Genomic DNA, 13,937 nt, shown 5'->3' with positions numbered 1-13,937 from the left:
TGTTTGTGATAGTGAATCCTTGTCATAAGCGGAGGACTTTCTGGTCAAAAGAAATAAGGGACTCTTTTATTAAATACAGATTCCTGGGTTGACCGCAGGATTAATGCAGATGTGGGAAGAGCAAAGAATGGAGAATTTGCTAGGAGAGAACAGCTATCAGAGAATAAAACTCTTTTGTAAGAAACTAAAAGGGGGATAGGGGAAAAACAGAGGGGAAGGAGTAAGTTCTGCAATCACACATTATTGCTGGTGAAGATTTCTTTATACAATCATACCTCTGGTTACGTCCGCTGCGGGTTGCATTTTTGCGGGTGGAGAACACTGCAAACCCGGAAGCGGTCTGTGCAGTTCACGCATGCGCAGAAGCGCAATATTGCGCTTTCGCGCATGCGCGATATCGCCCCTCGGGATGCAGAGTTTTCGGGGTGCAAACGGCACCCCGGAACAGATCATGTCTGCAACCCAAGGTACCACTGTAAATCAAGAGAGGCACTACAGCTCAAGCCTGCATGACAGTAATGCTATATCCAGTCCTGTAAGCATGGATGACCTAGGAGGGGAGAAATTTTTATTGGAGTGTGTATGTTAGGGAGAAAGCGATGAGAAATTTTCCCCTCCCCTCTTTCTCAGTAAAAGAACTAAGGGCGTGCCAATGAAGTTGATTGGCAGGAGTTTCAAGACTGACAAAAGAATGGACGTTTCACATTTATGAATTTATTGCCACAAGTGAATGGAGTGCAATGGTCATACAAAGGGAAGTTTTGGAGACTGTAAATTACAGAACACTTAGAAATGGCCAAAAGCAGGGACCATCATCATGTTAAACCATAGTTTGTTTAAAATTGTGGTTTAATGTGAACAAGCAAAAAATTGTTTATATTGTAAAACTTATATCCTTCCTTCATCTCAAGACCCCAGTGTGAATTGCAAACACACAGAACAAGGTAAAAAAACAAATAGTAGCAACAGTTCTTACTACACAAGCCAATCTTGCAGCTTTAAAAGGCCTGTTCAAAAATGGAGGGGCTCAGGAGGTGCCTGAAGATATAGAATCATAGAATTGGAAGAGACCACAAGGGCCATCCAGTCCAACCCCCTGCCAAGCAGGAAACACCATCAAAGCATTCCTGACAGATGGCTGTCACGCCTCCGCTTAAAGACCTCCAAAGAAGGAGACTCCACCACACTCCTTGGCAGCAAATTCCACTGTCGAACAGCTCTTACTGTCAGGAAGTTCTTCCTAATGTTTAGGTGGAATCTTCTTTCTTGTAGTTTGAATCCATTGCCCCGTGTCCGCTTCTCTGGAGCAGCAGAAAACAACCTTTCTCCCTCCTCTATATGACATCCTTTTATATATTTGAACATGGCTATCATATCCCCCCTTAACCTTCTCTTCTCCAGGCTAAACATACCCAGCTCCCTAAGCCGTTCCTCATAAGGCATCGTTTCCAGGCCTTTGACAATTTTGGTTGCCCTCTTCTGGACACGTTCCAGCTTGTCAGTATCCTTCTTGAACTGTGGTGCCCAGAACTGGACACAGTATTCCAGGTGAGGTCTGACCAGAGCGGAATACAGTGGTACTATTACTTCCCTTGATCTAGATGCTATACTCCTATTGATGCAGCCCAGAATTGCATTGGCTTTTTTAGCTGCTGCATCACACTGTTGACTCATGTCAAGTTTATGGTCTACCAAGACTCCTAGATCCTTTTCACATGTACTGCTCTCAAGCCAGGTGTGACCCATCCTGTATTTGTGCCTTTCATTTTTTTTGCCCAAGTGTAGTACTTTACATTTCTCCCTGTTAAAATTCATCTTGTTTGCTTTGGCCCAGTTCTCTAATCAGTTAAGGTCATTTTGAAGTGTGATCCTGTCCTCCGGGGTATTAGCCACCCTTCCCAATTTGGTGTCATCTGCAAACTTGATCAGGATGCCCTCAAACCCATTATCCAAGTCATTGATGAAGATGTTGAATAAGACTGGGCCCAAGACAGAACCCTGTATGTTGGTGCCAAAGTAACCTCCAGAGGAAAGTTAAGCCTGGACCTACCAGCAGTGCTTCCACAGAAGTTCTCATGCCCCAGGCTAGATGGTAGGGAGAGGCATTCTGCCGGTAACCAGGTCACTAACCATTTAGGGCTTTATATAACAGAACCTTGAGTTCACATTAAACCATTTTTAACATAAACTGTGGTTGAATTGAGATGCAAACTGGGCCCCTCTGACTAGAACTGATCAGCCTCAACAGATTGCTAGGCCACTAGGTACACAGTAACTTTATCAAATGGAAACAGCAGATCTAAAGCAATGTATCACCCATGCAGGCATTCCTAAGGCAATTCCTCTTTGCATTGGAGACATTTTACTACCTTCTATGCTAAATAATGCATGTTTACAAGTTCTAAGTAGAGACTGTTGCAAGTAGATGAACTAATGTAGCAAAGTCCCTTGATTAGTTTTACTATCTTAAAATAAGTGTAAACTGCCTTACCCCATACTCATAAGCAAGCATGTGAAAGAGAACAGAAAATGCATACCTATTACCTAAAAGCTAGCTCAGATTTTTCAAAGATATTCCTATGTCAGTTTAAGGGTTGAGAGCCCCTTGGACCCTTTGACAAACTCATTGTCTCTTTAGGAATGCTTTACACACACATGGTGTGATTTAATGCTGCACTATGATGAATACTCCATCTACACAAGTATTTCAGCTTGCCAGATGGAACAAGCCCCCCTTTCATCTCCCCATGCATTGCTGTGATGCTCATCCAGCCCCGCTCTCAGCCAATTTTGGGGTGCATGGGGGGGAGCCCCGCTGTACAAGCAGAAGTCCTTGTTCAGTGCTTCCGCTGATGGGGGCCCATTGGGTAAATCCCAACCACAGAAAAAAAATTGTTTAAATAATACTTACGGCCAAAATATCTGCTTCCACAGGCAATAGGTTTAAGAAAGCAAACAGCTGAACTGTGAAAATGGTGTAGATTTGAGTGGCAGACAACATTAACATTCCTATTGACAGCAGCATTTTAATTAAATTCCTGCAAGACAAAAACAAAGAAAGTCAAGACTGGCAGAAGGCATTAACACTCTGATCCAATAAATACACATAGCTGCTACTGCGCATAAAGTGACTCAAGCAAGTGAAACTCAATCAAGGATCTGGCAGCTCTTCTGCCAGATTCTCCCTCACCCAACCCCAGAAGATTGTTCTGTTCATCAGGCACACAGGTTTGTTCTGATGAAATGCTCAGACAAAGAACATGTTGTACTTTATCTTACCCCTTTCTGCATTTTCCTCATCTTCAAAACATACACTTTCTGCTCTGTGGCTTCATATCACATAGTTATATCATACACGGGGATGGGTGCAGTTGACAGGCAGAAGAGGAGTGCCGTTCTGGCCTCTGAGTTAATGCAAAGTGCTAATCCCAAGACAAAGCACATGACCAGTGCAAAGATGAATGCTGTGATGACTTGCTAGCGCAGCAGATACTAAGCTGCACCCCAAACATTGTTCTACCAGTCCAGTGGCTTGTAGAAAAAAGATCATAAGCAGAGTCAGTCACCCAAGGACTATGCTGAAATATTTTGCTTTATTAATATGCAAGAATAACTTATTCTGAATTTCAATTCCTTTATTATTTACTTAGAATTGCTAAAAGTTGCTAAGGAGTTCTACCAGACTTTGGCAGGTAAGTGAGACAACTGTTCTCTGCACACGAAGCACAATGGCTTCTGAAGCAAATTTACTGAGTCATTTACAAGTTCTATCAATAAAGTGACACACACTCCTCCACCCTTCTGCTTTCATTTGCATTAATGGTTTCAGTCTTCCAAACACTGATTAATTGAAATCTACTTGTACTAATAGAATTAGAAGGCACCACTAAACCATACTGAAATTGAAATGCTCACTTACAATTTGCTTCACACCTGAAAACCTGCATACTGTACTTGATTACTACAAGTCGTTGCAGAATTAAAGTTGGTTAACCTGCTGCAATCTGAGAGCCAATATAAATGCCCCTACAGGTATGACTTTAACTTGCCAAATTGTGGAACACAAAATGTACTGAAGAAGAAAAGTGTGATCCTCATAACTACCCACACTGTGGCAGCTAGAACTTGTGCTAGCTTCCAGATGCTAGCCTAGTACACAGAAGCAGTCACATGCTTTTAATGTTTAATAGATTATTACATTTTAATGTTCTGTTGGAAGCCGCCCAGAGTGGCTGGGGAAACCCAGCCAGATGGGCGGGGTATAAATTATTATAAATTATTATTATTAGTTATTATTATTGTTGTTGTTGTTATGCAGGCCAACAGAGCACACAAAAATCTTGAATTTTAGCACATCCTTCAGGGACTACAGGCTCTTGCTTACCGGTAATTGGATTGTGCCCCACACAAGTGAAAAATTCCAAAACCAGATGATGGATCCAAAGGTAAACCTCACTGGGTTTTACTATGGTCTCACTCTTGATTCACATTATGCACACAAATTCCAACATTTCTGACTAGATACATAGGTGCTTTTGAGTTTTAAATGTTTTGATTATTTAAAATATTTATAAACCACCCTTTATCCAAATGGAATTTACACAACTTAGGTCCAGGATACCTCCAGGACCATCTAATCTCATATACCTGTTTGATCACCATCTTTTCTGAAGGAATCACTGCTAGTGGTACCCCATGGCTCAGATGTACAGCCTGTATCCACAAGGGGCCATGTGTTCAGTATTTTGTGGAATTTCCTTTCAGTTGAAGTCAAATAGATTGCCTCCCAGTTGAACTTCCAGTGCTTACTGAATACTTTTTAATTCCAGCAGGCTTTTAAACTGAATAATTTTATAATTTTGTACTCATTTTAGTCTTAATGTTTTGCAGTTCCTATATGCCACTGATATAAAACCATTGAAATAAATAAGACTAAAACAATTAAAAACATCAATAAATTAAAGCTTGGAGGCAGCAACAAACAACTGTTAAATGAATAAAAGAAACCCCTAAAATGCCAGGGTAAACAGAAATGTTTAATTTGTGACTGCAAGGACTAATATTAGCACTAGGTGTACTTCTTTGGGGAAGGCATTCCAATTTGGGACACTACCATTAATTTCACAGATGTCATTCGCCTCTGGTGTTCTGTTCTGCCTTAATTCTCCCACAAAATAAACTGGTCATTGGTGGAGTGGGTTCTTTGATTCCTTGGAAGATGATGAGACACTCTTCATCAGTGAGAAGAAGAGCAATGGCTGTCAAATTTTCAGTTGCAGGAAACTGCAGAAATTTACTCAGGTCCCACTTTCAGGCTTCTCATAGACATCTGGATGGCTAATGATGAGAACAGGATGCTGCACTAGATGGGACACTAGCCTAATCTTGCAGGATCTTCTTATGTTAAGCTTCCCTGAAGAACACTTTGCCCACCAGTACAGATCTTCCCCTATAATGCAAGGTCACAGAGGACTTCCGGTTTGCCGCGGCCATCGGAAAGAAGTGCAGAATAGCCCTCTGGGGAATTCTGAGCAACATGGGGGTTTTTAGAGGTCACACAAAGGCTCTGTGGACCTCGGAACCTCAAGGGGGGTACCTTGAGGGACGTGGCACCCAGCAGCGCCCTTGCGTGCTCTCCCGATCTTCGGATTTTGTCAATAAATCTGAATGACAGGATTGAGTTGCAGGCGCGAAGGGGAAGCATCACTAACCCCATGTTGTGCAGTCTCAGGCTTCTGGTGAAAGTGGCGAGCTTCCAGAAAAGAGAAACAGATTTTGGATTACAATTGGATGCTTTCATCCCGTGAAATTTATCGTTTGAAAATTTGGAAAAGATCCGGATAGCTGAGGGGCGTAAAAAGGGAGTCCGTCCCAGTGTTGACTTTACAAGAACCAGAATCCAGTGCGATAAGGGCACTGGAGATAATACAAGAGTTTGGGCAAGTTGCTGGTTTCAAGTTAAATAAAAGCAAAACCAAGGTTTTAGATAAAAAAATTATCAATTGAGGAAAAGAAAAATATAGAAGAAGCAACTGGTCTGAATTTTGCCAAAAAGGTGAAGAAGTACCTGGGTGTGAATATAACAAATAAAAACCTCAATTTATATAAAGAAAATTATGATAAATTATGGAACAAGATAAAGAGAGATTTAGAAATATGGTCAAATTTGAAATTGTCACTGTTGGGTAGGATTTCTGTGATTAAGATGAATGTACTGCCGAAGATGTTTTTTTTATTCCAAGCTGTACCTATTGTTGATAACAAGAAATGCTTCAAGGAATGGAAACAAATATTGTCAAAATTTATCTGGCAGGGGAAAAAACCCGGAATTAAGTATAAAATATTAACAGATGTAAAAGAGAGAGGGGGATTTTCCTTGCCAGATTTAAAGTTATATTTTGAAGCTGCTGCATTTTGTTGAATAAAGGATTGGATTATGTTAGAGAACACAGATATATTAGATTTGGAAGGTTTTGACAATGTATATGGATGACATGCATATTTATGGTATGACAAGATAACAGTTCATAAAGGCTTTAAGAATCATATAATTAGAAAATCTTTGTATAATGTGCGGATAAGATATAAAGACCTTTTAGAAAGAAAAACACCTAGGTAGCTATCACCTTTGGAGGCTAAAGCAAAGAAAAAGTTGAATATGGAGAGTAAATGGTTAAAATACGTGGATTTATTGCAGGAGAAAGAAGGTGGATTTAAGTGAAAATCCTATGATCAATTGAAAGACAAATTGAATGATTGGTTGCAATATTATCAGATAAATGAAATGTTTAAGCAAGATAGGAAAAATGGTTTTGCTATAGAAAAATCCAAGCTGGAAACGGAGTTGTTGAATACAAACAGCAAAAACCTATCTAAGATGTATAATTTGTTGCTGGAGTTACACATGAAAGATGAAATGCTGAAAACAGTGATGATTGATTGGGCAAAATATATAGGGCACAACATAATGTTAGAGGACTGGGAAAGGCTTTGGAAGGAGGGTGTTAAGTTTACCGCATGCTATGTGTTGAAAGAAAATATGATGAAAAGCTTTAGGGAAGTTTTTAAACTGTGATATTTTAAATGTATTTTAATGTTTGGTGGAAGCCGCCCAGAGTGGCTGGGGAGACCCAGCCAGATGGGCGGGGTACAAATAATAAATTGTTGTTGTTGTTGTTGTTATTTATAGATGGTACTTAACACCTGTAAAATTAGCCAAAATCTATCATACACATGATAATAAATGTTGGAAATGTAAAGAGAAAGAAGGAAAGTTTTACCATATGTGGTGGACGTGTCCAAAGGTAAAGACTTCTGGGAAAAGATATAATGAGATAAAAAAGTATTTAAAATAAGTTTATTAAAAAACCAGAAGCCTTTTTACTTGGAATAATAGGGGAAGAAATGCCCCCCAAAGATATTCTTTTTGTATGCTACAACAGCTGCGAGACTACTACTTGCCAAAAATTGGAAAACACAGGACATTCCGACAATAGAAGAATGGCAAATGAAGATGTTGGACTATATGGAACTGGCCGAGATGACTGGCTGAGTCCGAGACCAGAAGGAGGAGACGGTGGAGGAAGATTGGAGTAAATTTAGAGTGTATTTTAAAAAATATTGTAATATCTGAAAAATAGAAAATATTTTAGAAGTAAATAAAGGCCTAGGTTTGTAGTTAAATATGTATTATTGAGAAAATTATGGTTGGAAAGATAGAAGATGGTAAAAAGGAGGTTAATTCTGATGAATATTCAAGTTTAATAATGAATTTGGAAGACTGCTAAAGATGTAATACAATGAAATTCAGCAAAGAGTGATTTGAGGAGTCATGTTATCACGTGAGGAAAGATATGATTATAAAAAGTTTATATGTGTGTTAGTGTAGTCAGTTATGTATCTTTAACGTTGTTATTGTAAGTATGTTTTAACTGTTTTGATTTGTTGAAAATGAATAAAAATACATTTTTTAAAAAAGGCAGCGGTGAGAACCATGGCACAGGAAACAGAGTTGCAGGAGTATAGACGGAAGTGGAAAATCCTGCTGAGTGAGTGTTATTTTCAAAGCCCTCAGTTACTTTGTACTGGGGCGGCATAACTTTCTGATAGACAATTATAACTGTGGTGGAAGTTAAAAAAGGAGTTTTGTTATTTGTCCTGGGGAAGATTCTGCAGCTCGGTGGGAGAAGATTTGATGCGCTGCCAGTGGCGTAGCTAGCTTCTGCGCTGCTGGGGGCGGCGGCAGCGCAGAGGCACCCCCCTGGGGGAGGGGCACAGCGCGTGCGTCGTGACGTCATCACGACGTCACGATGCACGTGTATGCAGAAAGGGGGGATTTCCCCCTTTCCGAGGCTTTTTTCCGGCGGGGGTGGTGGTGGCCAGCTAGGAGGGGGTGACAAGCGTGACACCCCCTCCTCGCTGGTCGGGCCCCCCCCCGCCGAAAAAAAGCGGCGGAAAGGGCAAAAAGAAGCAGAGCAAGCGCTTGAATGCGCCTGTTCTGCTTCCTTTCCCCGCCCCCCACCCAGCGGTTTTTTTGGCGGGGGGTGGTGGCCAGTGAGGAGGGGGTGACAAGTTTGACACACCCCCTCGCTGGTCGGCCCCCCTGCCGAAAAATAGCCGCTGGAAGGGGGAAAAGGCGACATGCCCCCCCTTCGGGTCCGCCCGGCAGGGCGGGGTGGCAGGGGCCGGCCAAAGTGTCACCCCCCTCCCCTTGACCTAGGGGCGGCCCGCCCCCCCGCGACGCCCCTGCGCGCTGCACTCCAGCCCATTGGGAAGGGGCTTCACTAACAGCAATTCAATTAAGTTAAATGGAAGTTGGGGAGAGGGAAAGAGATCTCAATTACCCCCCCCCAACCTCAAAACTTTACAGACTTGAACGTTTTATTTTAAGGTACACAGGACATTTGGGGAGGGTGTTAAAACACACCTCTGTATGAATTGTGGAAACATTAGCAGAGCCCCACCACCCCTGATTTTCAAGAGGTGTCTGGAATCATCAACACTGCCTAACTATCTACTTGGCAAGAGATGGCAGCTGAGTTTTAGTAGTACAGAACTATGCTAGGTTGGAATGCATAGTTAATAGCTTAAATTTCTTATCATTTCTTATTAATGTTCAAAGGCAAAGTCTGACTTTCAGGAAGTTACACTCTGAGCGGCTGAATCATTCACACAATACATGCTCACTTTTTTGGCTCTCGTTTAACTATTTTCCAAAAACTAATTTCAGGCCAGAATCTACTGCTCAATATTGCAAAGATCCTTTAGATGCGTTAACCACCTCAAATACTAGTGTCAATTATCCCTAGGTAAAGGTAAAGGGACCCCTGACCATTAGGTCGAGTTGTGTCAGACTCTGGGGTTGCGGTGCTCATCTTGCGTTACTGGCCGAGGGAGCCGGCATACAGCTTCCGGGTCATGTGGCCAGCATGACTAAGCCACTTCTGGTGAACCAGAGCAGTGCACGGAAATGCCGTTTACCTTCCCGCTGGAGTGGTACCTATTTATCTACTTGCACTTTGACGTACTTTTGAACTGCTAGGTGGGCAGGAGCTGGGACCGAGCAACACCTCACCCCGTCGTGGGGATTTGAACTGCCGACCTTCTGATCCCACAGCGCCACCCACGTCCCTACCCATTATCCTTACACTTCACCAAGTCTAGAGAGCCTTGGCTTTTGAAAGCCAAAAATCTGCATTTTCCCATTTGTCAAGGCTTCATGCACTGATCTCACAGATGTTCCAACTATCCTGCCTGTGCAAAAATCTCTCTTTGGAAATGGGACAGAGTCATCACATACATGAAGTATTGCACCAGAAATAGGTAAGGTAAAAAGGTAAAGGACTCCTGGATGGTTAAGTCTAGTCAAAGGTGACTTTGGGGTGCGACGTTCATCTCTACTTGCAGGCCAAGGGAGCCGGCGTTTGTCTACAGACAGCTTTCCAGGGTCATGTAGCCTGCATGACTAAACCACTTCTGGTGCAATGGGACACGGTGATGGAAGCCAGAGTACATGGAAATGCTGTTTACCTTCCCGCCGCAGCACCTATTTGCTCCACGACACACCTTTTAGCACCCATGGCTGCTGAAGTCCCAACCTCAGCTGTCATCATTAGCATCACAGCAGACCTGGAATGGACAGTTTGTGAATTAAGTCTGATTGGCCCATCTGAACCTCACTTCCTTTTCATCATCTTCTCTTAAGCTTACTATCCAGCAGTAGCTTACTGAGACAACTGTCATTCATCCACAGAACATACGGCCAGGTCTTGCCGCCTAATTTCTTCCTATGCTGTTGCAATTCATCTTTTAAAGTAGGGCAAGCTTCTTCACTTTTGACAGTTATCAACTATCAGATGCAACCTATTTTCAAATCCCAGTTGCCTCTGAAACAAAAACCAAGCCTAATTAATATTCTGAAAGAGCCCCAAAGCATTCCCCATCTCCAATACTCCTTTTCACATACTTCTGTAGGTTACTTTTCTGAACCCTAGTCCAGTTACAGAATATAACTGAGGCTGTAGCCAGATGTGCCTCCTCATGAAATGTTGAACACAAGCAAAGTCAATAGTTTAATGACTCCACTTTACATGAAGTCCCATTTTTAAAAACCACTTACATGGTTTATAAATGCTTTTAAATACATAAAACTGACAGATCTCTGAAGGTTCTGAACTAACTTGTAGAGCATGCAAGAAAAAGGGTAAACTGATATCACAAGAACTTTGACTGCAGAACAACTGTTTTCTGTATTAAGAAATATATGCTACTGCAAGTGTCGGGGCAACCTGATGTGTTCCTATTCCAGTAAAAGAAAGAAATAGATGCAAGGAACAAGAAAATAAAGGACTATAAGGACTTCATGAACGTGACAGCTCCAACTTCCCATTTTACAAACGCTACCACTCATTTTGAAAACAAGGGTAGCTTTTAATGTTTATTAGTTTTGGAAACCAAAGTACAGAATATTCTCCAACACAAATCTTGCAGCAGGAATGAGGAACTTCAGGACTGGAGACCTTCTATCTCTCCATAGCCCATAGGACTCACTGCCCCCTTTCTGCTCCCTCCTCCAGTTTTTTTGCCTGGCTGGAATGTGACCTTCAACTGCTTGCCTGGATGGGGAAATGCATACATACAAAACTCTGACTTGTGTGACTGGACTACAAAGATAAGAATCGTATTCGTTGTACCACCACCACTGGCATGTGGCCCTCAAGTTGATAAACAATTCTCAACCCATCTTTCAATAACACAGCAACATAGAAGAGTTCCTATGCTGTTGGAAATATGAAAGATAGATTAAAGATGTACAGGTAAAAGAAGTACTGCCAAGATTTCAATGGGACACTATTAGCCTTAATTGACTTTCTTGCTAAATAAATGCGAGAGAAAAAGCCACAGCAGTTTCACCTGTGAAAGATATCTGCTGTCTTTGGTCTCAAACTAAAGGAGAAGCAGCCCACATTTTACTTTTTAAAAATATCAAATTTGGGAGAGAAAAGTAGTTGGCATATATGTTAGCTTTGGGTAAAAAAAATAATCACTGGTGGTAGGGAAGAATGAGCTGTGCATGCAAATTTTAATTTGTGATTAGCATTTTAATAATCCAACCTACAAATATACTGATTAAAACTGGAGGCCTAGTAGGAATAGCTCCACAAACTCATTTTGGATCTTTTTTCATATTTATTAAAAATGCATGCATGCCTTTTAAAACCTCAAAGGTGGCTAATAACCAAAAGCAAGAACATTAGAATAAATAAGAACAACTCAGCAATTTAGAATAAGCTATATCTATAATCCATAAAGCCACCAACCCTGTCAGACAAGGTCAGTCCTCAATAATTCAATGGTATAGCTTTTACTATATTTAGTAGGAAAGCAAGCATCTTTATGATATGTGGGAGTGTAGTGCTATCCTTGAGTATGAACAGCACTTTACAAAGCATAAAAGTCAAATTCCTGCCCAAAGGAGTTACAATCTAAAATACAACACAATGGAATCAGAGGCAGTGTAAACAGTGGGAAAGTATGTATTATTTGAGTATGTATTATTTGAGTTGACTTCAGCTTAGTTACAGTGGGATATGTACACTACAGGGTGTATCAAACATTCATGGAAAAGTAAGTTTTTGATAAAAGATTAGAGAGTTAGCAAGTGGTATCATAATGAAGAAGGCCAGCTGAAGCTTCTTTTCGGCGAACACTTCGCCGTGGACGGCTCTCCCTCTTTCCGCAGTTTCCCGAAGATAATGGCGCCCCTTGGGAGCTGACGTTCGTTCGTGGTTCCTCTCTTCCCCCTTCTGTGGCCTCCTCCTCTACCCTCGGAAGGGACCGACTGTGAGGGAAGCTGACGCCTCCGCGCCTTGCACGCAGCAGCAGCATCACCATCATGAAAGTCATCGTTGGCATTGGCGGGATCACCAATGGTGGGAAGACCACTCTGACCAACAAACATATGCAGGCACTGCCTAATTGCAGAGTTGTGCATCAAGACGACTTCTTTAAGCCCCAGGATGAGATAAAGGTTGGAGATGGATTTAAACAGTATGATGTTATTAGTGCTTTGGACATGGATGCCACGATGAGTACCATCAATGCTTGGAAGAAAAACCCAAACAAGTTTGAACAATCTCATGGCATTAACACACTAGAGCAACAGAGGATTCAGAGAAGAATACCATCCATATTCTTATCGTAGGATTCTTGCTTTATACTTACAGGCCCTTGATTAATGTATTTGACTACCGGTATTTTCTTTCTATTCCCTATGAAGAATGCAAGAGGAGGAGAAGTTCAAGGAATTACACTGTACCACATCCACCGGGTTTGTTGGACGTTCACGTCTGGCCCATGTACGTCAAACATAAGATGCTAATGGAATACCTTAATGTTGATGTGGTTCAGTTGGATGGAAGAAAATCAAGAGAGGAGCTCTTTAATGAAGTCTATGAACACATTCAGAACAGTTTATAACTGCTGAGATAGACAAGTGGTTGAAGGATTCTTGTGAAGCAGAAGACACTTATTCAGTAACTTATTTTTTCTCTCTCCTACATATGCCTGGCTTGGCAGTAAAGTTCCAACTTCTATGAAGATTCCCCCCCTTTGCTTTTAATAAATACATTTTTCTTGCTGACTTAAGTCTCTAAAATGTGGCCTTGATTAAAAAGCATTTACCACCTTTTAAAAAAAAAGGCCAGCTGAAGATTGGAAAATATTCTCTCCCCCACAACCACACCTCCTTCTTCCAATTAATTACCCTCCCGATCCAGCTCTATATTGGCTTGTTCTTGCTACCCTTACTGGGCACTTTTTTGTTGGGGCAGGGGGAAGTTTAGAAACTTAACACTCCACTTTACGCCCAGATAGAGCAGTCAATACAGTACCTAATTTTTGAAAGCAGGGCTTTATTTTCCTCCATAGGAATAACTCACTTCTTATATGTGAGAAAATAAAAGGCACATACCGTATTTTGCGGCGTATAAGACGACTGGGCATATAAGACGACCCCCAACTTTTCCAGTTAAAATATAGAGTTTGAGATATACTCGACCGCAGATTCTCCACCTGGCGGATAAGACGACCCCTGACTTTCGAGAAGATTTTCCTGGATTAAAAAGTAGTCTTATACGCCAGAATATACAGTACTCAGGAACACTTAACCTATCCCCTAACCCAGGGGTAGGCAACTTAAGGCCTGTGGGTCTTATGCGGCCCAATCGCCTTCTCAATCCGGCCCGCGGGTAGTCTGGTAATCAGTGTGTTTTTACATGAGTAGAATGTGGGGCATAGGAATTCGTTCATTTCCCCCCCTTCAAAATATAGTCTGGTGGACCAGCCCACGGCTGAAAAAGGTTGCAAACCCCTGCCCTAACCCAATGCCTAGACCAACAGTAGGCTCTCCTTCCTCTTGACTGTAACCCAGAGGAAAG

At 41.7% G+C, this 13,937-nt stretch overlaps 2 protein-coding genes across 2 annotated transcripts in view; one reads left to right on the top strand and one right to left on the bottom strand.

The window, feature by feature from the left end:
* Positions 1-13,937, bottom strand: part of RNF13 (ring finger protein 13) — a 54,227-nt gene that overhangs the window by 36,122 nt on the left and 4,168 nt on the right. The window contains 1 exon segment of the mRNA XM_033150430.1: positions 2,912-3,038. Coding sequence (XP_033006321.1) covers positions 2,912-3,025 — 114 coding nt within the window. The 5' untranslated portion in view covers positions 3,026-3,038.
* LOC117047369 (nicotinamide riboside kinase 2-like) lies at positions 12,373-13,188 on the top strand. The gene is given in 2 exon segments (XM_033150431.1): positions 12,373-12,647; positions 12,650-13,188. Coding segments are annotated over 2 exon segments (582 nt in total). The 5' UTR covers positions 12,373-12,394; the 3' UTR covers positions 12,979-13,188.

Source organism: Lacerta agilis, chromosome 5, assembly GCF_009819535.1.
Source record: "Lacerta agilis isolate rLacAgi1 chromosome 5, rLacAgi1.pri, whole genome shotgun sequence".
In the NCBI taxonomy this organism is placed as follows: Eukaryota; Metazoa; Chordata; class Lepidosauria; order Squamata; family Lacertidae; genus Lacerta; species Lacerta agilis.
The sequence above is the reverse complement of the archived record's forward strand: the minus strand, read 5'-3'. Positions and strand labels throughout refer to the sequence as shown.